This window comes from Trachemys scripta, chromosome 19, assembly GCF_013100865.1.
Source record: "Trachemys scripta elegans isolate TJP31775 chromosome 19, CAS_Tse_1.0, whole genome shotgun sequence".
Classification (NCBI taxonomy): Eukaryota; Metazoa; Chordata; order Testudines; family Emydidae; genus Trachemys; species Trachemys scripta.
In genome coordinates this window covers 10481771-10508712 of record NC_048316.1, presented here as the reverse complement: position 1 = coordinate 10508712, position 26942 = coordinate 10481771, and the positions used below count along the sequence as shown (strand labels likewise).

The window sequence follows — 26942 nt, the reverse complement described above, 5'->3', positions numbered from 1 at the left end:
ACGGTTTAACTCCTAAATATTGCACCAGAAAGTGGCGCTCTAGAGTTGGCTTCCTATCTTGAAGAATTTGTACTGATTCCCCCATGCCATTCAGAAAAGAAGATGTCACCATTGGAAATGAGGAAAGTAATAGATTAGAGAAGACTTAAATGATGCAAACATTCAATTAGGTGCCCTCCCATGAATAGTTTAAGTTTCTCTCAGGGAAGCTATTTTGCTTACCCTTTACAGGAACGTCTTCCAATACAGTGGCTCATCCAGGAGACTCCGGCATGAACATTTTATACTGGTCAAGTTGCGTGTTACAAAGCTGCCTCACTGTGCTCAGTACCTCATTCTGAAAGCTCACATGGGTGATGAATATTACACCCATGAATCAGCCACGAAGCACATTGAAAGGTCTTAGGCCTCAATACTATTGGAAAATGATATTTTGTGACACCAGTAGTAGGAGGTCTCAGTTTCAGACTCCAAACCAGTTCCTCTCCCACTTCAATACAGTTTTAATGACTATCAATCCAAGAAACTTCTCAATAGCACAGGTACATATATGCCACATATACCTGTGCTTAAAGAAAAGGACAACCAAAACATACAAATTAAATAGCATGATTTAATTTAGTAGCAGTTTAATTCTGAATCATCTCTCCTTAAGTTAAAAAGTTATAATTAACTATTAACGTTAATGAGTTGAAACCTTCCAGAAAGCATAAATCCAAAAGGAAAAAGTGTCCAGCAGGTGATCAGAGACTCATAGCTATTCTCCATCTTCATCACCTGCATCAGTCTCTTAATGGCTATTTGCTCAATGTCAGTTTTTATTTTCCAGAGGATGCTCCCTGGCTCTGCTACTTAGTGTGGTCTTCCAACAGGTACACAATTAGCTCATAGGTGGACAACACAATGGCTGTGTTTGGTATCTGCCTGATGAGCTGCGCAAAGAGTCCTCTATAGAAAGCCAGGTAGCCTTCCTCACGTGCTACCAGACGAGCCGTCTGAAAGAAAGTCTTGTATTTTGTGCCTTCCTCTCGCAGTCTTGTCCGTATGACCTCTGGGGGGAGGGGGGAAACAAACAGAGCACTAGGTTAGTGTCTCCAGTCAAATCCCCCAGCCCAGAAACACTTACAGGTTAGGAAAGAGCCTGCATAGCTCAGGGCAATCAGAACCTTACCCTGGACAAGGGAGATTCCTGTTGGATAATCCGCTCACCTACACTTACAAACCCTGGAGTCGCAGGCACTGCTTGCCAGACAAGGCAGGAGGTTAAAATTGGTTTTCCACTTCCATGTAACACCAAACTGCACAATAAATGGATGGCTTGCTTATGAGGGCTGTTACTCCTCTGTTTCTGCTCACCTTCCTCACACTGTGCTTTGGAAAGAGGGTGCACAGTTAAGTAGGTCTGTGCTCTCCTCAAACTGGCGTATGGGGTGAGCTGCGGCTTGGTGGCATTTACCATGAAACGGAGGGAAGCCACTTTTGATTTGGCACAGCTATGGTGTTGTTCAAGGCCATAGCTGTGATCAACCAATGCACTTGGGCGGGATTCCAAGTGATTGAACCTGAGAGGCGGCTTGCAGTACAGTGCTTTCTGTGAGGGGCCTGGACCTCTGAAACAAGCTTCCTCCTCTGCTCCAAAATAGCTGGGGTCCATTGAACGTCAGAACAGCTTGCAAGGTGCATCAATTTGTGTGGGCTGCTGTCGTGGGCGGCTTTGGAGAGGAATCAGATTTGTGGGGGAAGGATCTGCACGGTGTGTGGGCTGTTTAGCTTTATGGCAGCGGCACCTACTGCCTTAGGAGCCACTTGTAATTTGTATAAATCAAAACACGCCTTCTCCAAAAGGCAGGCTCTCTTTGGCCAAGTCACCCTAGATTTTTTTTCTTACCTGACTCATTTGCACATTAATTTATATACTGTTCAGGTATGATGGAAGTCAAAAACAGTTTCTGTACAGTTGCAATGAAAAACTGGCCTCATATAATCTGTCTGGAGCGCTATGATAGAGAAAGGCTTCTTATAGATTCAGAACATTGATGGCAATATGAAATCTGTATGTAGCTGCATCCATTAAACAAGGTACTGAGGACAATTTAAAAAGGAAGAGAAAGGCCTGGAATAGAATTAGTCAAGGATTTGGTGAATTGGATTTCATGGTCTTTTTCTCCCTCTGCTCTTTTCCATTTGTGATGTGATCTGTTGCCTAAAAGTTAGTGCCAAGAATGAGATAAAAACCCAGTGTGGCATTTTCATGGTAGCATCTAAGGGTATCAGACTAAGAATTCAAGCCATGTTAACAGCCAGTATCTAGATCTAGGGCTTTGATTTTAAAAGGAAGGAGAGAAGTTGGCAGAGAGAGATGTGCCAGGAATCAGACTGATTTTTCCATAAAGCACAGCATACAGCGGAATAAAAAAATATTGCTGGATAAGGAAAAGAGAATCATTGGCATTTTAGAGCCAGCCTCATTGCCCTGTTTCCATCTCTCACTTCAGCATCTTTCTCCATACTACCCCTTCTGTGTGGAATACCCATCAATTTTCATTGTCTGAGGGGAGGGTGATGATGGCTTGTCCAAATCCCTGCTAAACCCCTCTGCTGAGCTGCCTACAAGAGGTAGGATGGGCACCTAATTTAACCATAATGACACACAATTCAAAATGCCGCAACCTTGTCATTCCCCAGCCCTTTCTCTCTCGTTGCATCTCTTCAGGACAGAAGCAATGGTCTACTTGTTCTGTAAAACACTTCGCTCACTTTGAGTACTGCATAAATGACTGGAGGTAATAAAAACGAAACACACACACTCATGCTCCAAAGAGCCTGTGAGGAGCTGAATGAGGCTACTAGTGAGAAATGGGGAGGGAGGGAGAAGAGTTAGCTTTCTGTAGCAAACCTCCTTCAGCAATTAGCTGTTTAGCTAGTTTGGGGTAATGGGAACAATGCTGAAGATCTGGGTACATAGACAGTCACTACAGTAACATGGCATCTGTAGACATCCTGATTAATAAGAATATGACAGCACTGTCAGCCATAGATTGATACAGACTAAAGGCAACAGCTGTTCTACTGAACTGGTAAATGAGGAGTTTAACATACCATGCGGATAAGCAATACAGGAGGCACAGCCCTTAGAAACAGCAGCAGCAAACATCAGTCCAAAAAAGTTTGTGGAGGTCCTCTTGGTCCCATTAGTAGGGGAAGGGGGCAGCTGGACGTCCTTCAGGTGCTTCTTTAAACTTTCATAAATAGCAAAGCAGATAATGGTCTCCGAAATCCCAGCATAGGAGGCCGTCAAGCCTCTGTAAAAACCACGGACCCCTTCTGTCTGGTAAACGTATCTAGCACACTGCACAGCATTCATCGGCTTTGAACCCCTGACTCTAAAGGGAGCAAATTAAAACAGGGTTAGAGCAAGGCAAAACTCAGAGGTTCAAAAAACTGCACAGACATTACAAATGAAAAGTGACCCAGGAGAAACAAGAATGGCTCTCTGCTAAGTGTAGCAGCAGGAATTTTCTAGGAATGCCGTGCAGAGACTTTTAATGTTCCTTTCATTGCTTTTGGCATTGTAGTCACATTTCAAATGCCAGTAGCAGGACTGTAATGCTAAATGTGCACATTTGGCTTTTCCAATCAGATAATACATGCTTGTGCTAATCTTTCCAGCTCCAGTCCTGGCTCCCCGTCATAGTTTAGTGCAGGGGTAGGCAACCTATGGCATGCGTGCCAAAGGAGGCACGTGAGCTGATTTTCAGTGGCACGCACACTGCCCTGGTCGTGGCCACCGGTCCGGGGGGCTCTGCATTTTAATTTAACTTTAAAGGAAGCTTCTTAAACATTTTAAAAACCTTATTTACTTTACATACAACAATAGTTTAGTTATCTATTATAGACTTATAGAAAGAGACCTTCAAAAACATTAAAAGGTATTACTGGCACATGAAACCTTATATTAGAGTGAATAAATGAAGACTCGGCACACCGCTTCTGAAAGGTTGCCAACCCCTGGTTTAGTGCTTTAACAACAGCACTATGGAAGGAGCATTGCTTTTTATTGAACTAGCAATTTCCTTCCGGTCTGGTTGTGGCAAGGCCAGAGACAAAGGTCTGTATGTGGAATGATTCTTCAGGTAACAAGCAGCATTTTGTTCAAAGGTGCCACCTAGTGACTTACTGGAGTTAAGCTTTTTAAATAATCTATAAGCTGCGTAAACCAACATATTTTCAAATACTTCTTGGTGAGTAATCTCGGTATTTTAAGGATCTTTCTGATCTATCACCCAACATATTCCCAGGGGGAAAAAAATGTCTATTTTAAAAAGTCACATTATTAATGTAACCTTAACTATAGCAGAGCTCTCGCTGTGGTACAATCCCTCATAGCTTTCACATCCATTAGTGACAGTGACTGTGAATCATTCAGCTCAAAGATTTTACTATCAATTTTTACGTAAGACTATCCTCTGTCTCTCTAGGACATATGGTTAGGAGTAATAAGGTATTGAAGGAAAGCCAAAGGACTTTAAACGCCTGAAGGGGACTCTAATTTCATAGAACAGTATAATGGCAATAAAACAGCTTCAATTATAGGAGTTTAAAAAACTTTACATTGTTCAGAACGTAGCTAACGGGCAGTTATGGAGGGTCCTGCATTACTGAACTAGCCTAAGAGAATATAAAACCCACTTCTGTATGATTTAGAGCCCATGTCAGTGCCTTGTATTGTCATATAGGGGACACAGATTGGATGCTCAGTCCTGACCTTTCCCTCGTTGAGCCCTGCCTGAGTCTCTCACTTAGGTACTTGTGTGACCCTCATTACCAAAGTATCCACGTGCCTCACAATCTTTCATGTATTTAGGTTCAGCACCACCACGGTGTGTGAGGTGGGGAAAATGGAGGACTGAGGCAGAGAGAAAGACTAAGTGACTTGTCCAAGGCTACACAGGAAGTCTGGGGTACAGCTGGGAACTGAATGTGGGTCTTGAGTCCCAAGTTAGCACCAATTGGACCACCCTTCCCCTCCTCAGTAGTGACCCCTCTTGTCAAATTAAGATACAACACTGATAGGCTTAAGCTGTACCCTGGTCATCTAACAGGACGGTGACTCAAAGGGTCTGGGAGTTGAATGGGACAGGGAATAGGAAAAGGCATCAGTGATGCCAGAGCCATAGATGGAATGGGCAAGAATGTGCGTTTTGGAGCCCCTCGTAACTAAGATGGCACCAATTTCTCTTGGTCGCTTACTTCCGCTCCAGCTGCATTCTGGTTTTCACCATCCATATAGGGTTCATCAGGGAATTTGTGACAAAAGCTGAAAGACAGAAAAAACAAAAAAACAGCGTAATTAAGAGGGATTGGTTGCTGCAATAACCATGACAATTGCTAAGCTTTAATGCTCTGTAGTCCCACAGGCAAGTTTCTATTTAGAGATTTCAGAACAGGAAGTGTAGGGAGGGAGGGAGTCAGACAGACAGTTTGGAACCAACACATTGCTACAGAATCAAAGCAAGTTCCCCTTGTGAGGTATTCATTCTCTCTACCATAGGACTTTGTGAAGCACTAAGGAATGGTATGATTATGTAGCCCATGTTACTGTAAACAGCCTTCTATGAGATTTAATATTTATGGATGGGTTTAACTTATCCTTAGAGATACAGGGAAATCCATGAACCAATCATCCATACCAGATAGTCCAAGACCCTAGGTGGTGCTGTTGAGCCATCTCCTTAACTGAACCCATCCATGCTTGAGATAATTTGAGAATGGTTTTTAATGGGCAGTTCGGTGACTTAGGTCTGAGTAAGCTGGTGCAGTCATCCTGCAGTAAGTTTTCCGAGAATAGCAACGTACCTTCCCAACACGGACAAAAAGAGACTAAAAAGAATATAGTCTAAAAACTATTATGATTGAGGACTGGCTGATTTCCATTAAAGTGCACATTTCCTTATTGTTCACAAGAGCATCATTAGAACATCCTCCTCCTTCTGGTCTGCAAATGGCAAACTTATTTTCAGAAGAAACATACACAAAGTTTTCCATAGTAAAAGGGCTCCTACATAAGATGAAATATACTTCAGCACTAGCACACTCACTCGATATAGTACCGCATGAGACGTTAGTAACTTCACTTCTTCCCACCCCTGAATCTTTAAGTCACAATTTCAAAGGCACTTATTATAACACGCAAATGGTTTTCTTTCCCCGGAACGATGAAACATTGCTGGTCATTGCTCAAGAACTGCAGTGCTTGGTCTATAACAGGGTAACATTTCTTTAAGACTAGGATTGTCAAAGGAGCCCAAGGCCCTGTCTATACACTAGCTGTACTGCTTGAACTATTCTGGTAGAGTCTAGCACTACAAGCCCCCTAGTGAGATGCATTTATACTGGTAAATCTTATTCCTGTATGGGAAGGAGAATAAACTAGTCCAGAATAAGACATCTTTATATTGGTATAATTGTGCCTACACTAGGAGTTATGCCAGCTTAAGTATTCCAGTAAATAGTTACAATTCTCCCCCGCTCTTCCCCCCACATTGTTTTACTTGTGTAACTATGTCGACAGAGCAGGCCTAAGGGAGTTGTGTGCCCATTTCCCTTGGAAAGCCCCACAGGCTTATTTGAAAACCCCAGCTTAAATTCCTTGTTCCACTGGGTAACCCATCCAGTACGTTTCAGAATGTGTGACATATTGGACCCTCTGCGGTATGCCAGTAGTTAGGCATTTCTTTATGTGGGGTGACTACAGCATGTACAAATCTTATGTGGGTATTCGCATTGCAGGCTCCTCGAGTTTTATTTCCCCCCTTCCAAATACTTTACGGTGACTTTGAAAGTGTCCTCGTCAAAGCTTCCCACAACTATGTTATACAACTGGTAAAAACAACCCTTGTTTGGAATTAATTCCTCCCTGGTTGAAACTGATACTCAGTTGTGTAAGTGGAGAGCTGCAGAAATAAGGTTTTGACTAAGCCTCTGCATGAACATTAACTTCTAGTTCTGCAAAGAGGGGTTCCTTAAGAATCCGTAGAGAAACTTGCCAAGTTGCCTCCCTGTTTTGAAGAGAACTGGACGTTTCTGGTCCAGCAGAGTTGATTTTCAACAGTCCCTGAACTTTGATTCCTTAGGAGGTGCCCTGCCCATCATGGTTTCATGAACTCAGCCACCACTCCTGATCTCAATCTTTTATGGAGATCATTTGCTGGATAAAGGTTTCTTAGAAAGAATGCCCTTCTCCGTGGTGAGACCCAGCAACACAGTGGGTGCACAAACCCAGGGAGACCAAATGAACATTTTCAGAAAGATCTGGGCATTTTTGCACTATAATACGCAGCTTCGGTTTTCATTTGTGTTCTGATTGATACCTTGGTATGCTACCATATCAGGCGCCGTTGTGCAGGGTACTAATACAAACATCGTTCCCTGTTTTATGCTTCATTGCCAACATTTTCCACTGCTTTAGCTGGGAAATGTGCTTGAGGCAGCCCTAGATGGCACCTATACTATACAGAGTACCATGTTGAAAGAATTAAGGATCTGATAGATAAAACTTCTTCATTGCCCTCTATAAAGAGGTTCTTGGGAGTGGAGTGGAAATGGTGCGTGACTGATTCTGAAGTAGGATCGACACAGGTAACCCGTTTCTGGAAGCACATTTGTACTATGGCAAGATAGCCCGGGAGACAAAGGGACACCCTCCATGCGATAACATACCTGCAGAGCCTGCTGAGCAAATGTGCACAATGTTGCTGTTGGGCACAAAAATGCCATTAAATCGCTCCTTGGCTTTGGAGTAGCATGCAAAGTAGACCGCCCTGTGCCAGGAAGAAGAGAAGAACTCGCTACAGAGGATAATCTACAGACATGCAATTCAACCCAGTCACTGCTTTCCTCCCATAGTCCAGACCAATGAGGTAGATCTCAGAAGGGCCTCAACATTATTGTTTCCATCTGCAAGGACTCAGCCTGCCAACCTACACCAGGACGCCTGCCTGTACAGCCACTAGGGCATCGTGCAATTCATAGCTTCTGTGAGCCAAGCTCACTGTGCACATCAGGGACTCCTTGCATTCCTCCATTCCACCCATTCTATTTCAGGGACTCCCTGCAACTTCCCCACTGCTCCCTTACGTGTAGGGCTCTAACTCCCATGTTCTTCTTTCACCTCCTCAATGCCAGTGGCTCTGCCTGCCCCCCATTCCTCCCTCTCAATCTCCCCCCTGCCACCAGGGGCTCCAAGGGTCCCCCCTATTCCTCCCTTGGCAGAGTGTCTACCCCCCATTCCTCCCACTCCCCCCTCCCCACCACCAGGGTTCAGAGTGTTACCTCCCCATGGCAGGGGCTCTGTGTACACCCCTATCCCCCCAAACTAGGATCCCCCAATTTCCCCTCCACCAGGTGTTGTGTGCTCCCCATTTCCCCTTTGCAAGGGTCCCATTCTTTCCCCCCATGCCAGGGCTCTGTGCATGCCTGATTCTCTCCCCTGCTTTCTTTTCGGTCTGTCTGTCTGGGAGATAAATCATTCAGGGTATCAACACAGATGAAATACAGGTATTGCTATCCTGGAAAACGTTAATGGGTGCCATTGATCAATTTTATCTGTAGATCAGTGCAGAGGTGCTTGAAGCTGTGGCTAGTTTAAACAGATAGTCAGGGCTCCCCATGTCCCTTGTTTTCCCCCTTTTGGTTTTCCAATTTCCCCTCAAATAGAAGTTTTGCAATTGATCAGATGCAGCATCGAACAGTTACTGCATTACATACATAGACAAACAAAATGCCATCAAGTTGAGCCTAGGCCTCGTGAAGTCGGCCAATTAAATCCTGAATGGGAAGTAGCGTAGTCTTGCACACAGAGCACAGGACTGAGGAGTCAGGGGGTATGTCTCTCCCTGCCGAGGGAGACAGACATGCACTAGTTTTGCTTGAGCTAGTGTGCTAAAAATAGCCCATGCCGCAACATCCATGCTGCTAAGCCACTCGAGTTTGGACGCATAAAGGTCAGATGGGTTTGTACTGGGCTGGCTAACCTGTGCCGCAACATCCACACTGCTATTTTTAAGTGCATTCGCTTGAGCAGAGCTAGCGCATGTCTGGCTACCTGGCTTGAGAAGGGTGCTCCCAGCGGCTAGGTGGCTAACCCCAGCTCTGCCACTAGCACACTAAGTGACTCTGGGTAAGTTGCTTAACCAATCTGCACCTGTTTCCCTAGATGCCATCTTCCTGGGGGTGCTGTGAAACTTACTCCATATTTAAACAGTACTTTCAGATACTCCCAGGGCAGTGCTAGATAATGTGTTAACGCGAGTCTGCAGATTTTTTGCACCCCCATATTTTTATTTTCCCAGTCTATGCCCAGCGAGTCACCTATTCTTGATATTCATTTAAATACCTGGTTCAGTCTACATACTTAAAAAATAAAATAAAAAATGGACTGTCTTGTACTAACAGAAACCCCTCTTTTTATGCAATACTCCACCAATCTCAAGCTCCTCTCTGCAGATCAGTTACGTGAAAACAGTGTGTGAAACTGATAATGAAAAGCAAAGATCATAAGGAGCAGCCTGGATACACACAGAGAAAAACAAAATGTACAGAAGCCAATAAAAATGCCAGAGAAAGCCAGATTTTTAGGCACTGTAAACAGAGGCACTCCCTTTCAGTCTGCTGGTACACCTTTTCCCAGGGAGAAGGAGAAGGAAACAGACAAAGAGTTGAAAAGTGCTAGGCAAGTACTAAATAAAATTAATTCACACTCCGCTTTGACTTGCACACCTCAAAAATAATGGCTTGAATTTAGTATATTTATTTGCGTCACACTTGCATGTCACTTTTTTCATCCATAGATCTGCAACTCCTTTACAAAAAGGAAAGAGCTTCATAGCCCCATTTCACAGATGGGGTAACTAAGGTATACAGAAGTTAAGCAACTTGTCCCAAATCACTGAGTACATCTGTGACAGAGCTGGAATTAGAACTCAGGTCTCCTGTCTACTAGACTATGTGCTCTTATCACTGGCCAGCAGTTAGTTCATAAATGAACCATTTGGGCATTTTTTAAACTAGTTTAATAAAAACAGAGCATTTATAATAGTACAATCTTTGTGCCACAGCCTTAAAATAAACCTTTTTTTTTTTTTTTTTTTTTTTTTAAATATGAACTGAACCCTTTAAGATCTTTACCTTGATGGCGCCACTCCAACCAAGTTTGGACCCAATCCTCGGAAGAGTGACCTTGGTCCTTCTTTCTCCAAAATTGACCTAAAAAAATAAAAATGCAAGATCACTACCTCTTCCGGTAGACAATAACCATCAGTCACAAATCAGGAGAACTGTGGTAAAAGATAACAGTATTAAAAAACTAACCTATTCGCTATCAGGCTGTGCTCTTTGGCAGAAAGCTGGCTGATTTAGCTATTGGCTTGAAAAAGCAAGCTAATGCGATAGATCATAGGGGTATTACAGACAAATCTGCATTTGTGTCATATGAGAGCAGCTTAATAGCTCAATTGCTTGAAAGCTATTGGGAACTGGGTTATTAAAAAAGTTAATGGAGATCACAAAATAAAAGTCAGTTCTGAAAGACAAAAAAAGCGTTCATTCTCTCACAGCTATTCCTTCAGGGGGTTGCTTTTGTGGGGAAGTGGAGATTTCATTGAGAAGCAAAGCTGTGTGGGGTTGAGAGGCCTTGCTAAACGGTGCACCCCATCCCTTCAAATGGGTCACCAGTGGGGGGCTAATGAGCATAGGAGGCTGTGTTCCCTACCCCCTCTGCGGTCGGAGTGACACTGAGCTTTGGAACCTTTCCTAGTCCGGAGTCACCGACGCAGGGGTAGCCCGGTCCCCGTGAGAATCAGAGAACCATGCAGTTTTCCCCAAATGGGAGGAATGGGGTGATACAGACTATAGTGGAACTGCCACACACACTCTTTTTGGATGACCGTGAGAGTATTTTGTGGGGGACAAAGAGGAACAGGAGAAGAACACATGGTCTGAGCATGGGGGGAGGGTAAGGACTAGTTTCCAGAAGCGGGAACCTACACATTCTTCCTTCCAAGGGGAAGCACATAACCCCTATTATGCAGCTAGGCGTCTAGTCTGACCAGGCATTACACACTCTGGTTTAGGCCTCCTAAGCAGACGCACAGAACACTGCAGTTCCAGTATTGTCAATTCCGAGCATTGAAAAAATCATGCGTTTGATATTGCAGAGCTTAAGTCTGCCTTAAAACTCATGAGATTTAAAAAAATAATGTTGGGATTCATTTTCTTTGCCTTCTGGGTTTTGAACCTTTAGGTTACACCTGGATCACGCTTTCAAGCTTTCCTTTGCAATTATGATGGGCAGAAATGTATTTTTCTAAAATGAAAGCTGAGATTGTCCCAGTCACTAAACTAAGAGCTGGAGCTTAAAGACAGACACCAAATATAGTGAGAGTTGGCAACACTACTGAAGATCAGTCCAAATTCTTGATCCTGAATGTCATTTTTCCTTCCCATGATTTAAAACCAAATGGGTGAGATGAGCTGGCACCAATATAAAAAAGGGTAAATGATTTGGATGGCCCCCTGGGGACCCTGCAAGTTTTGTACAAGTCTGGCTCAAAAGCGTCCCTAGTGGAGAGTTTGATTCCAAGCAAGAAGCCTTGGCACAGAGGGACATTTACAAGAAAGAAAATAACGATTGAGCCCTAGTAGGTATCCATGGATCATATTTCACCCATCAGCAAAAGCCACCTACGTTGCCATGGAGCTGCTTTGGATTTTAGTACGGTGACCTGCGAGGCAGTAGCGGCCCTCCTATTAAAAAAATCTTTATGTGAAAAACATGCGAGGAAATTCAAACAGCTCCTGCTTCCAAAGGTCCTTCACACATGCCCATTCTTTTAGTTGGAGTCTCCCATTTTGCAAAGTTTACTTTCCAGGTCATTAATGCTGCTGGCAACGTTTGCCGCAGAGCCCAAAAACAAGCTCATTAGAAAGCTTCTGAAACGCATCCCCAAAGCAGAGCCGAATATTCTGGGTAAACTCCGAGGCTAAGTGTCTCCTAGGAAACAGATCCAGGGATTGCTTGTTCTTTGTCACTTTAATAGTCACGACTGTGGCTTCCAGCTGAGGTGACTCACCAAAATCTGGTTTACACACAAGCAGCTTACCCTTCTGGGAGCATTTTCCATTCTGAAAGGTTCCACAGGCAAGTTTAACCCGGTCTGTCCAGAGCATTTATTTTCTTTCTAGCTCTAGCAGTCAGTGTTTTCATAACCAATACACAACTCCCCGGGAGCAATTTTCCAGAGAGGCCTCTGGAGGCTTTTTCCCTTTCAGTGGAATTACTGATACCCCTCAAAGCACCTAGTTCACCCACCCCCAGCTCAGCAGTTTCAGGAGAGAAGGGCAGAAGGAATTAATGCAAAAGACCCAATTTGCTCTTCATCCTGCTTTGGGAGCTGCAGGATGACCATATTTCCCAAAGAGAAAATGGGACACCCCCAGCCGCTTGCCCAAGGTGGGCCCTTCCCCTCCTCACGAGGCTGTCATCCGTCGCTGGAACCCTGAGGAGGGCCCCGTCAGGAGGCAGTCGCCTGTTGCTGGAACCTTGCAGGGGGCCCCCTGTCATGCTGTCACCTGTCACTGGAACCCTGCCTGGGTGCCGCTGGCTGCCAGCTCCAGTCCCGAGGCCTCTGCGGCTGAAGCAGAGAATGTCATGGAGGTCTCTGGAAATCACAGAATCCGTGACTTCTGTGACCTCAACGTAGCCTTAATCATGAAGAATCAGGTTCTGAACAGTATGACTCCAACGATATAACTAAGAAAAATGCTGAACAAATCCATGCTCCCTCTATACTCCTTCATCCAATATTGCTATAGAGAAGGCAATTAGTCTTGGAAGGAAAGTGCATTCCTATTTATAAGAAACGCGCTTCAAATGTGGTCTCTGAAAACTTTCTTTGGTGGAGGTGGCAGCATGCAAGGCGTTTACACTTTCCTTGGAGAATGTGCCAATTTACACAAAGTCGTGGTTAACTGCAGCATCAAGGGGGTCTGATTTCACCAAACTGGGAAAGGGGAGCCAGCGGCAAGTGTACACGGTCGCTTTAGGAGAGTGCACTGAGGTCCTACATGAAAATCAATCATTATAGACACTGAAGAATTTATTGTCTGTGAAAGACAAACAGTATGATCGAGTTGCAAAATTGCTTCAGACATCTGGAAAAGGAGCCAGGCAAGTGACTGAGTTTGAGCAGTTGCTGAAATGAAACGAGATCAAATGAATCAAGACCATAAACACTGACTTTAATGAGTCAATAAGGATGGTAAAAGGCTGACCCAGTTTTATCCAACTTTCTATCTCCTCTCAAAGAACAACCCTAAAAATGAGAGTGGGTGAATACTATCAGGAGAGCTGGCTACCTTGAAATGGTTTGATTGGACTCCCTTTTAATCAGGATTGCTTTGTGTCGCAGGAGGGAGGGGAATTAGATGCATCCAAAATGCACTGATTTGCTCCGGTTATCTTGGTTTTGCATCGTGTACTGCTCTAGACTCAGCAATCTGACAAAAAATATTATAAAGGGAGTCCTGGCATTTGGAGGATGGGGTGGGGGAGAAGAATTGCTCATCTAGAATACAAGATTCAAGTTGTGATGTGACACAAGCCACACAGTTCTGCAGAGGACTTGATTGCCACTGTATGGTTATGTAATTCATGCAGCTTCACTGGGCAATGTGCCAAATTTATCAGTATTACATAAATCAACCAATGTATTTTGCTGGGCTTTTTTTGGGGGGGAGGGGTGCACCAAAATGCCTGATGTAAACAAAAAAATCATGGCACTAAAATAAAGTGCAAATATTTATTTGCAAAGATCCACAAACTTGGTGCAGATTAGACTTGGACTTTGCTTTCTTCAGAAATGCAGCAGCAGAGACCTAGGCCTGGGCCTCAGGGTTATTGGTTAGGCTATACAAAACTGTTCGCTTGGGAGCACTGGCTTGCCTTAGATCCAATCTTCTTTTGTTGAATGTATGTCACGAAAAGATTAGGCTGAACAAACTGCTGCTCCTACCAGTCTGCAGAGGCATCTGACAAACATTGGAAATTTTCCAACAGGGACATGCAGGGGGAGTTCCAACTCCCAGCTGAGGATTTATATGGGAATGACCATGTAACGTGCACTGGCTGAAACCACACATTAGTAGCAGACAGAAGACTGCTCACTTGGTCAGAAATAGCACAAGAGGAGGAAAGAATAGGGCTGTTTGAGGACAGTTCATGCCGTGTTTTCTAGCTGGACTGCTTTTGTGAAAGACGCTGTCTCCTTCCTTTTCCTTCTCCTCCCCCATGAGTTCCAGGGTGGAATGTCACAATCAGCACCTTTCATAACAGTGCAGAGAAGCCCTCATTTATACGCATTCACCAGCATCCTACCTGTACCAGAAAGACCTCCAAATTCAAAAGATCACCCTAGACCTTCCAACCCCCAGGTATTGAGCCAAGATTACATCATTTGGATCCTGTTTGCATCAGTTCAGGTTCTTGGACAGAAACCAAGTCTCATCTAATTTGAAGCACGTAGCTGGGAATGTAAGAAGGGGGATGTGCATGAATGATGTGGCAAACGTGAAAGATAGGAAGCTTGTTCTGAATGTATAAAATGGATTGTTAGTTTTATCAATCTATTGTTTCAAAGAGGCTGGGAAAAGGATACCTGGCAGCCGGGGCGCCACTAGAAAAGCTCAGTCTTGAAGCTGCCAATTCTGCAGTTTTTGGCAGAATCTAAGCCTCAAAAGAAAGACCGGGATAGATTGCTTTGAAAAGCAATCCCAAGTGTACACCACTGCGCTACTGCCTGCAAACCCAGAGCAACGGCGTGTTACACACCCCTTCACCCCCCAGCATAGAGGGGATCAGAGGTTAGTTTGGACTATTCCAATATTATTAAACAACTGCAGCCTAATACTCTAAAACACCGTGCCAGTCGAGCAATGCAAGGCACCACACGCTATGGCCTTTACACTCTTCCCTTCTTCACCACTTGATGGGCTCTTGGGGGTTTTTTTTGGGGGGGGTTGTTTTTTTTAAAGTGAGTTTTAGGCCAAGGCCCCAGCCTATTTGATGGATGGATTCTGCCCATCAAAGCAACTGAACACCCACCCACACAGGCGGGAGGGAGGCCTACAAAACTTTAGAAAGGTGGGTACAGCCCATCAAAACAAAAGGGACCGACTCCCTGAAACAGGGGTGGGGCAGACCCCAGTTAGAGTGACAGTCTTGGAGCCCACGGTCCCTAGAACAGGTACACAGCACAGAGTAGCTGCAATGAAAGGTTTTTCTCCCATGCTGCTCCGGCTCTGAACTAGGACTGACACCGGCTCCAGAGATGAGGGAGGAGTTCTGTCTCCGTGGCTCACTCAGTCTTTAAGTCACACTGCCAAGACAGGGGCCTAGCCAGCAGGACTTGCCCATCACACTGCTCAGGTGCAAAAGACTGAGAAACACGAGAAATCCAAAAGAATGAACAGGGCAAGAAACCACATGTTCTGAGCTATAGGGAATGCTACGGAGGAAAGGCATATTTTTAATACTGTTCCTGCAAGCTGACATACATATCATCTGGCAAGAGAATACTACCGACTCTTGATCCTTGAGGCTTAATACTTACCGGAAAGCTTAGAGCCAATAAGTCTATTTAAAAATAATACCTCCAGACACTTATCCAAACCAATACTCTTTGGAAAACTTCTCAGTGCGGTTTTAAATAAGTTCCTTTGAAAAGTCAAAGGTAAAAATACATCTTGTGGAAGCAAAGGTTAATTCAGTTTTTCGGTTGATGCTGAATACATAAGGCCCAATTCCCATCTCACACCAGTGTGAATCCAGAATGACACCATTCAAGTGTCAAACCACTGCCAACGAAATCAGAGTCAAGTCCATTGGTTGCACAGGATGCTATGAATGACAGGAGCTGTACTCACTTTAGAACCCGGAGAAGTCCAGGTGATACAGATGTCGGCCTGACCATTCCTTCCCCACTGATCGTCCCCAACTGGACTTGAGGATAGTAGACAGTCCGGAACGCTAGCCTTGAAGACTGGAGCCTGGTCTTTATTACTTCTAAAGGACATGTAACAATGGCACCAACTGTACCCCCACACCTGTAGGGCACAATGCAAACAGAGTACAGTGTCAGCAAAAGAATGTCACATCAAAACACCACCATATGTAACAAGCAAAGTCCTTTCCCCTCCCTTCTCCCACCACAAGAAAGAGTTACAATTGTGTTTATGTCACTATCAGGAGAGAGGAATTTTTGGCATGGGGCAAAAGAGGAGGGTTCAGAAAGAGATTCAGGAGCACACTCTTCCTTGTCTCAAAAAGATTTAGTGAATCATTTTCTACTCAATGCTTGCATAAGTTACCAGTGGCACGAGGGTTCTGAAGGTCAACGAAACACCCACATCAGTAGCAACTGATCAACTCTTAGTCCCGTGTTCTATGTTCCTGTTTGTCCAGGTCACCCGCTCTTACTGTGCAAGAGAATTTGGTTTTCTTGAATGGAGTGGGGTAATTCCAGTTTTTAGTTGGTCACTGGAGCTATTACAAACAAGACTCTAGATTTATGTCCTTGAGGGATTCTTCCATCAAGAAAGCCTAGCTAGAGATGGTAAAAAATAGCAACTATAACGGACTGGGAGGTCTTGTGCGGAAAGTGATGTGACAAAGCCTTCTCTCCTTCAGTCAGTCTAGTTTTAAAAAGCAGTTTATACACTCTCTTCTGAGAAGTGGTAGGTGGAGGAATCTCAGACCTCCAAGTTAATCAGTTTCCCTGAAGAACTAGCAAATATTTGAGAACAAGACCGGGGGCACAAGAGGGGGGTAAAAGAACAAGCTATGTGGTCAAATCGGATGGATCCTTGACCCTGGTCTGGGAAGCTCATACGTAATTTATATATTAACGAACTATAACACCTTTACTAACAAAAAAACACAACAAAAAAACCCATGGATTCCAAGCCTGTGCATTAGCCCCTATTCACAAGGGTCAAGAAAATCTTGTCCTTGACACAAACTGTTGCCACCTGATAGAAAGAATCAAAACAAAAAAAGTGTAATAAAAGCATTTAGTTTTATTTCAGTTTGTCGATTGTTTTCTCAACTGTAACCCCATGTGCTATGGTTGCTGCTCTTGTTGTTCAACTCTTATTTTCCCACTGTTATCAACATGCTGACAAAACCCAATTTCTGCTTTAGTTTTGTTCTTCCTTTTTTTGACTAACAGTTTCTTCCTGCTAGCAAATGGTAGAGAGAGGACTTGTTTACTTGGGGACAAAGGAAAATTAATCTGAATTAACTAATGGAGTGAATTTAAAGTTAACTGTATTAAATCCTTAAGTGTACACACTCATTCAGAATTTAAGTGACCTTTTCTCAATTTAGCTTAATTCACTAGTGAACAAAACCAAATTAAGGCCACTTAAATTCTGAATGAGTGTCCACCTAGGGATTAATGTGCTGTAATTAATGCACTTTTAATTCCAAATCAACTAAAGGTTTCAATTTCTTTCCTGAATGTCCATGAGTAGACAAGCCCTTAAAGGTGTGTCTACACTGCATCGTAAATCCAGATCAGTGGGATCCAGGCTAGTGGATCAGTGTTTCCAAGCTGGTGCTTGAGCATCCTCACTGCATTGTACACCTGGGTTTACAATTGCTGGACCAGGGTACCACAGCCATGCGAATGTCTGTCCATACTGCACTACACAGACATTCTGACTTGGGTCTACAGCTTGAGCTGCATCCACAATGCAAAACGATAGGGGGGTGGGTTACAGCCCGAAGCCCTAGCAGGGTCCTGAGTGCTTGCTGACATGAGTTAGACTGATGTGTGTGTGCAGACGAAAGGAGGGCTTGGGCTCAACCTGAATCAGAGCCTGGGCGTAGCTGCAGTGCAGGCATACCCTAAATCTCAACCTGAGCCCTCCCAACATGCTAGAAAAACTCCACGGCCCACTTATGCCACAACAACTGGTTTTCTGCATATAAAAACCAGGACCAGCATGAGTGGGTAGCAAGCAGGACAGTTGCCCAGGGCCCCATGTCACAGAGGGCCTTGTGAAGTTAAGTTGCTCAGGCTTCAACTTCAGCCCCCAGGCGGCGGGGTTCGGGGGCCCCCAGGCGGCGGGGTTCGGGGGCCCCCAGGCGGCAGCCCCATGCGGCGGGCCTTTGGCTTTCTGTTATGGGCCCCAGAAAGTCTAATGCCATCCCTGCTTGGCAGATCCCCTGAAACCTGCTCATGGCCCCTCCCAGGGGCCCCAGACCCCAGGCTGAGAACCACTGCCCTAAGGGACTAGCAACTACTGTGTATACATTGAGCAATGAACACCACTAACACACATACTGATTGGGAAACCCTCTGAAAATGAATGCACTTTAAAACAAACAAACGTGATTAAAAACAAGGATAGTTGATTACAAGATGTAGCTGGTTCATTTATTTTGACAAATGTTGTTTACAATGATTTATCCTAACAGTTCACTGCATGCTAGCAACTGTTTTTCCCCCCCATAGTACATCTTGTGTAAAGCTCCAGTAACATGTGTAACCTTTCCAGTAAGCTCACACCACCACTCTGCTATAACATCTTTACTGAGAAGTGGGGCAAGGCTGCTGGTTAGGACAATATGCAAGTTTGTGGCTCAGAGAGGTTCTACTGCTATATAAGTGGTTTGGGGCATGAGGGGGAGGAGGAAGATGGAGATTCAGAAAGCTCTACATCTTGCAGACAGACTAATTCCACTGGCTGTATGAAGCAGTTCCAGAGCTGCCACAAGGGACTAGTGTGTTGCATCTCACCTTACATACATGCTGCTTCTTGCAATCATGCTGGAGCTCTCTGCTCTAGAATTAACCCTTGCCAATAAAGCAGTGATCAATGGAGGCAGTGTGGCCAAGTGGCTAGACCTCTGAACTAGGACTCAAAAGAGTGAGTTCTATTCTCATCTCTTCCACTGGCTGAGTGACCTTGGTCAAGACGCATCACCCCTCTGTGCCTCAGTTTCCCCATCTATAAAATGGGGATGATACTTCCTTTGTAAAGTGCTTTGAGATCTACTGAAGAAGAGCGCTACAAGATGATATTATAGGAGCTAGCTAGGATGCAGAAGGGCCACATTGAAAACTTCAGCTTTCTATAACTTAAATAGAGATCTTCCACAGCTAAACTCAATGGAAGGAAGCATCTTCTTGGTTTACACAAGCATCTTAGCATTTCTTGAAGTGATAACATGCTATGAGATTCTCTTTGGAGAACACCATTTAATTCAGTGGATCTTATGGTGAAATTGCAATTTAGGTGTTTTCCATGAGAAGGAAGCAAAAAACTGCCCCCTATCTTACACAAAGGCAAAGCAGTGCCTTCTAGAGTTACAAGGAACTTGCTGGCAAAACTCAGAAGCACCAGAGTAAAGTCTAATGCCAGGTCTACATGAGCGACAAAGAGTCCTGTGGCACCTTATAGACTAACAGATGTATTGGAGCATAAGCTTTCGTGGGTATTCAAAGTGGGTATTCACCCATGAAAGCTTATGCTCCAATACGTCTGTTAGTCTATAAGGTGCCACAGGACTCTGTCGCTTTTTACAAATCCAGACTAAAAACGGCTCCCCCTCTGATACAGATCTACACTAGGAACTTTTGCAGCTATAGCCAGGCTGATTAGGGGTGATTTTCTCTGACATTTCTATCCAGGCAAATGCCCTAGTATTGGGGTGTGCACAAGAATAAAAATTTGGTCGCTTTTGGAGGGGCACTTTCTGTGCTCTCCGTGGCTGGAGAGGCTGGCTCCCCTCTTCCCCCCCCAGGCAATGGCACTTGCTCTTCTCCCCGTCCCGCCCCAGGGACAGTAGAGCTCGCTCTCCCCACCCTGGTGCCACAGGAGTTCTGTGCCCCTGCTGATTGGGGGGGGTGTCTGTGCCCCTGCTTGCCCCCTGTTGCGCAAGCCCCTACCTAGCAGGGATTCACTGAACAATTTTTTTTGGTGGCCTCAGAGCGCAGCCTCTCTGAGGATTTTTCCAACCCCAAGCCCCACCGCCCTGGTGGGAAGCCCAGAGCTAGGGCCCAAGGGCTGAAGCCCGAAGCCTGCTGAACACACACTGGCCCCACATGTCTGCAGAGGCGCTGCCTGGAGCCCCCAGGAGGCTGCGTGGTGCAGGGCCGCTGATCCCCTGCTGGCAGTGCCAGCAAATGGCAGGGCAGCCAGGAGCAACAGCTGAGTGCTGCAGGGAGGGGCTACTCCTTTGCCCCCCCTCCCTGCCCAATCTCCACCTAGGAGGCTGTTGTGGCCACAGAAAAATCCCCTGGTGACCGCATTTGAGAAAAGCTGCCCATAAATGTGCTTTTGGCGGTAGAGCTAATTTTGCTTGCTGAATTGATATTAACTATAAGGGCAAAAGCATTTCTTTTTGCCTGTATAAGCTGCATCTATCTACACTATAGGGGTTTTGACAGCAAAACTTTTAAGGGTAGACCAGGCCTTACTGTAAAGATGATCAGAACATCCAAGACTATTTGGAAGGGAAGAGGGTATTTGAATTCCAGTTTCCCATTATTGTTTGAATTTGCTGGATATCCTGCAAGATTCCTCCTCCCTTTACCATTAACAATTCTCTCCCATGGAAACAGCCCCCCTGTGAAATTCGAAAACTTTAGAGCCTTTAACTAGGAGTAATAACATCAGTCAAGTGTGTTTTCCTTCTTCAACTTCTTGATTCGTGCTCCTTCCTACCACAAACAGAAAGAGTTTATCCTAAACCAGTGGCAATCCAAGCATTGTACAGTAACAGGCATTCTGAGAAACAACTTTGCCTCCAGCCATTTTAATCCACTTGATTTTGACCTTGGCTGTAGAATAAAGCACTGTAGCCGCTTCGGAAGCTCAGCGCGCACACAGCAGCTGAAATTCTGTTGCATGGATGGAGGCTGAGCTACATTTACAGAAGAGCTGAAACAAAAGACTGACTTTGAACAAGCAGCCTGGCTGTTATCAGCGCTTTGTGTACAGAACCTGGGCCTGACATTAGCTATCTGCTCTGCAAATACAACGTTGGACTGCAAGGCTTTAGCGCATCTTCCTCAATGCAGCACGCACAGCTCGTGCTGTCCATGTGCTCGCCTGAACACAGAGAGGGTGGAGGGGGAAGAGACTAGGGCCCTGGGCAGGAAAAACCCTTCACAACAAACCCTTTGTCCCCTCCCAGAGTACAGACTTTAAAATGCACCTCTACCCCAATAGAACACGAATTTAGATATAACGCGGTAAAGCAGCACGGGGGGGGGGGGGGGGGGGGGGTTGCGCACTCCGGCGGATCAAAGCCAGTTCAATGTAACGCGATTTCATCTATAACGCGGTAAGATTTTTTGGCTCCCGAGGACAGCGTTCTATCGGGGTAGAGGTGTAGTTTGGGGTTGGAATTGCATTCTGGGCATGGTCTGACAACCGTTACCTCAAGTCCTTCCCTCTGCTCCTGAATGCCTGGATCCAACACTGGCACAACAAACCAGATTCTACCTTCATTTATGGCAGTGAAACTCACAAGTGACTCTGCTGAAATCAATGGTGTAAGTGAGAGGAGAACTTGACTCAGCCTGTCTACACCCCCATCTTAAAGGGTTCATCATCCGACAGCAGGAACTAAGGTGATTAATGAATTCCCTTTAAAATGAAAGATTACAGAAGCACAGTAGTAGGTTTCTGCTTTCACCAAAGAAATTCATTTCCTATTTACATAAATAATGGGACAGATGCTTTAGTCATACCATCTTCTTTGCTGGCTTTCTTTTTATAGAGTGTCTTAACTGCTAGGTGCTATTACGGGGGGGGGGGAGGGGAATTGGAGATGCACGAAATTATATGTAAAGCCACTCAAAAAAAGGCAGAGCCTCGTAACCACCATCTTTGCAGTGTGTCACCCACATCAGTCTCACCAGCATCTGGTTATATAAATATTTAAAAAAAAAAACACCCAAAAAAAAACAAATAACCCAACCCAAAACCAGAGTTTATATGCTCAGCAATACCCTGAGGATTCTGGCAGGCTGCAATGGGAGCAGAGGAAGCCCTCTCACTGTTCCTGGCAAGTAATCAGCCATCAGAGAATTTCAGACCTTACAACAGGGTGCTAGGCAAAAGGCAGTTTTGGCTACTGGGGTCCCTTTTTATTCAGGGCCGTAGGACTGTAGCCAAAACTCTGAATTGCATCTTGAAGCGAACAGGTGGCAGTGCAAAGAGCATGAGCACTTGCTGCCTAATATGCGCTTTTGTGCTGTTAAAATTAAATGTAAAAACGCAAGGTTATGCTTTAATTATTTATATTACAGTAACACTTAGACTGGGATCAGGGCCCCATCGTACAGGGACTGTAAGAAACTTTCCCTGCCCAAATAAGCTTACAAATCTAAATATACAAGACAGATAATGGGTGAGAGAAAAGCAACATTATCTCTATTTTACAGATGGGGAAACCGAAGCACCGAGCGATTAAGTGACTTGCCCAAGGTCACGCAGGAAGTCTGCATTAGAACCAGGAATAGCCCACACTGCACCATGCCAAACATCTAGCTACATCTTGTTTATTTCATATACATGATAAAAACAAAGTTGGTTATCCGATTCTATGATTATTTTTAGAAGCAAGCTGTACAAAATAAAGGCCCAGGGTTTTACGCGAGTATGTGTACTACCACAGCCCTCATGACTGTGACATGAGAACATTATGATTCCTACACTGAGTGACATCTATTGTTATGCAATTTCCTAACCTTCTCAAACATCTGGCCATTCTCCTCCAGCCACTAGCTTCCTCCTCCTTGCCATCCTGCCCTGTTCCCACACATGAATTGCCCTTCCATCCCACCATTAATTCAGTAACCTCAGACACGTACGCAGCCTCTACCATTTAAGTGTAAGTACTTCCCGGAATAAAAGTGTGTAACCTTTTGATACACAGCATGAGTTAGTGCCCGCATCATCAGCTTTAACCGCTCAGGGCAAACATTACCAGCATGATTTTAAACATAACACTATCTAGCAGAGCAAATCTCTGGACTTCAATAGGTTGAGCAAATTCTGTTCATAATATAAACACTCTGCAGGTCAGCTCCAGTAAGTACTTCAGTGCATTAACATCTTGTTCTGATCAGCTGATTTTCCTCCACATGAGCTTTCCTTGCATCATCTCTCCCTGTGATGTGCTGTTTCCTGGGAAGACAGCTGTTTCCTGGGAAGACAGCTGAAAATAGCCTGCTGTGCATAAAGGAACTTTCTAGTATTCCCAGACTGTCTCATACTCCTACATCTGGGAAAAGGAAAAAAAGTCAACAACCTTAAACAGCTATGCAAACAAAGCCAAAACCTTGCAGTACTGGATTATGAATATGCAGCGAGACCAGAGCTTCCAAAGTAAAAGTTAGAGCTATCGTGTCCACCAAGACACTGTACTGGCTAAAATTACTTTCATGTACCAGTTGCAAAACTTTAGTTCTCAGGACAAGTTACACAGCTTGTATTGCTTCAGCCTCTTGTAAAAATCAAAATAAAAGGGTTTCTCAATCGATTTGTTCTTCATTAGGAAAGAGAAAACAGTCCAGAATCAGAAAGGTCTAAGATAGCTAAAAGTATTGTCTACTCTCCCCACCCTCACCTACGTATTACAGGCAGCAGAAACACATGATCACAACAGAAATGGATCTTTCCCAGGATGTGAAGAATTCCCATCAGGGCCAGAAGGGCCACAAAGCAGCTAGTAAGCAGTTATGACAAGAACTGATAGGAACTCCTATGTAAGTACATAGAGGTGGGGCTGGAACAATTTGTATAGTGAGGGTGCTGAGAGATATTGAACCAAACTGTAAACCCTGTATATAATGGAAACCACTTAAAGCCGGGGGGTGCAGTAGCACCCCCCAAACTTCTAGTTCCAACACCTATGACTACATAAGCATATTTATTTATTTATTGTAGATGCAAATACTTTATTTAAAAATCATGTCCAGGTTGCTAGGCTCAACATTTGATTGTGCTTCTCTCTCTTTACCTCCCACTTTCTATATTTACAAAGACCTTGACATTCATACTTAATGTCTGCCCCAGTACACAGAGACTTTATTCTAAAGAAGCTGTCAGCAGCCCAACAACCTCGTCTATGTGCATGACTCCCGAAACTTAAAACCAAAACTCAACCAGAAAGAGAAACCTGAACTCAGCGTTCCTAGACCAAACATAATTGTTGGGGGAAATTAAGAATGATCAATGGTGTAACCCTAGAAAACACAGAATGGGACAAAAACTGCTACGAGCCCAGCCAAGGCTACAATGAAGGATAATTTGTGAGAGGACCAGATTGGAAGGCCCTTAGCAAATGCTTGACAGTGTGAATAACACTTCACTCTTACATAGCGCTTCTCATCAGTTGATCTCAAAGCACTTTACAAAGGAGGCTAATATCATTTACCCCCATTTTAAATATTGAGAAACGGAGGCACAGAGAAAGGAAGTGACTTGCCCAGAGTCACCCTGCAGGTCAATGGCAGAGTCAAGAATAGAATCATTCCCTTCAGTGGGACCACTCAGGTAAATAATTGCTCATTCACACAAGTACAGGGCTCACAATCTACCTTGTACTGTTTCATTGTGTGCCCATCTTCATCCTAGGAAAACTGGAAGCACCGAGAAAAGTTTCCCCAACAGCTGAATTTTGAGTAATCTCAAAGCTAAGGGGTTCTGGGGTGAATGCTCTTTACAGAGCTTTACCCCAGATTTATTTCGCGGTGGAAAGTTCCAGTCTGTTTTTCTGCAACATGCCACATGCTCCAGCAATGAACACACAGTGGGGACAGTTAAGCAGGTCATGCCTTCAATGTTTGAGCACTGCATTAAGTGAGTGAAATAAGCCAATGCATACTCTGGGACTGAAGCAGATTTTGTATTAAAATAAGTAATGAAATAAGGACAAGCAGACAGGACAAGCAGACAAGCCCCTTCATTATATTAAGCATTCAATAAAGTTCCAATTAATAATTGTGTTACCAGGTACATGAATTCTTGCAAAGCATTTTCCTGTTCTTCAGATCAGTGCTGTGTTTAGACACTACTCAGGAAATAGAAAGACCTTTTTCTTATTAGAGTACACAGACCGGTGGACAAGCATAGGACTGGGAGCCAAGAACTCGAGTTCTAATCCAGATTTTGCCCATGACTTACTATGTGGCCCTGCAAGTCATGTTAACCTGTGTCTCCCCGTTTCCCCCATCTGTAAGGTAGGTGAATTAGTATTCTCCTCCTCCCAGAGGGTGTTGTAAGGATTAGTGTTTGCGCTGGACTATACAAGTATTAACCTCTGCTGGAGCAATTTGTTAGGAGGTCTCCTCTGCCCTATTCCTTATTGATTTAAGAAAACCCCACATATCTACCTGCTACTGCAAGTGCTCTACATGGAGCAATATCGTAAATCCTGAAGCTAGTGCAGAGTGGCAGCTTGTTTCTTAAATAGAGTCCTTCACCATAAACACACGGCACCAATGTTTTGTGACCTGCACTGGGTACCCAGTGGCTCCCAGGTGAAGTTTAAAGGTGTTGGTTTTGATCAATAGAGCCTTAAATGACCTGGGGCTCACCTGCTTGAAACACCTCTTGCAGATGCAGTGATGCCACTTAAAACATTGGCAGTGATCAAACTAGAGCAACTTTGGATGCATCTGAGAGTAGCCAGGAAGGTTCTCTGTGAAGACTCCTTGTATCTTCCTCATCTTTGGAATCTGCCCACACACCTTTAGTCTGAAATAGCTTGAGCTGGTTGACCTCCAGGGCATACTGCAAACCCAATCTTTTCCAGCAGGCTTTTCAAGAGGGCTTCTTCACCAGCTGTTTCCTTTTGGAATCTGCGAAGCAGGGGAGGTTTTGAATTGGACCCCAATCCTGGAAACACTTAGGTGCACACAGAATTAAAAAAATTATTAAAGCTAATGTTAAAAAAATTATATAATACATAAGTTGGGGAAGGAGTGTCTGTACATCTAGGTATAGTGCTTAGATTATCCATATACACAAATTTCAGAGCCGTAGCAGTGTTAGTCTACTCATTCTTTTCACATATACAAAGTTAGTTTTTTAAAAAGTCATATGATACAGAGAGTACATAATCCGCAATAACCCACATTTAGGTGAATAGATTTAATAATACAGTTCAGATATTAGAATCCGAATACTCGGGTATATCACTCATGAAGAGCTGAACAGAGATTTGGTTATGGAAAACACATGAGTGGAGATTGTCCCTCAGTAATTGAGAATTAGGTTGGCTGTCCATGGAAAATACAATCCATGAGGAAAATATTTGTTACTTTCCTGACTGCACTTCTCATCAGCACTCCAGCTCATCCCTCCTGGTGCTGCCGATGTCCGGTGATGTGTTCTATATAGGATGTCCCTCGACCACCCAATGGCATCCGACACCATGAGTTGCTGCATCAGCCAAGCGTAGCGTTGACCGATTCCGCATTCTCTCAGCAGTCGCTCTTATTGGGGTCCCATGTGCCTAAGGCTTCGACGATCAGTGCGTGTGTCTGGACCTGGTAACCCTTAGCTCTCAAGGTTTTGGCCAGAGGGGCATATTTCTCTACCTTTCAAGCTCGGCCATCGTGGAAGGCTAGAGTCCTGTTATCTAATGGCACTGTGATGTCTACAATGATGATCTTCTTCTGGTCCTCGTTGGTGATGACGATGTCCTGTCACAGTTGGTTCCAGGGATGGCGGAGTTTATGGCAACCTTCCCCATGGGTGGCGGAATGGTTCTAGCCAGGCGATCTTTGATGGCTTTGTAGTGCAGCTGGCAAGCTCTCGCATGGGGCTTGCAGCTACACAGGACGTGGGGTAGCGTCCTGTTA

General features: G+C 44.5%; 1 protein-coding gene across 1 annotated transcript; it reads right to left on the bottom strand.

Moving 5' to 3' along the window:
* Nucleotides 1-599: 599 nt before the first annotated feature.
* Nucleotides 600-26395, bottom strand: SLC25A33 (solute carrier family 25 member 33). The gene is made up of 8 exons (XM_034753185.1): nucleotides 25674-26395; nucleotides 21506-23356; nucleotides 15979-16158; nucleotides 10186-10263; nucleotides 7720-7820; nucleotides 5251-5317; nucleotides 3100-3383; nucleotides 600-1051 (listed from the first exon to the last, which is right to left on the bottom strand). The coding sequence occupies exons 2-8, from the start codon at nucleotides 21574-21576 to the stop codon at nucleotides 849-851; spliced, it is 984 nt and encodes a 327-aa protein (XP_034609076.1). The 5' UTR covers nucleotides 21577-23356; nucleotides 25674-26395; the 3' UTR covers nucleotides 600-848.
* Between the last annotated feature and the right edge of the window lie 547 nt (nucleotides 26396-26942).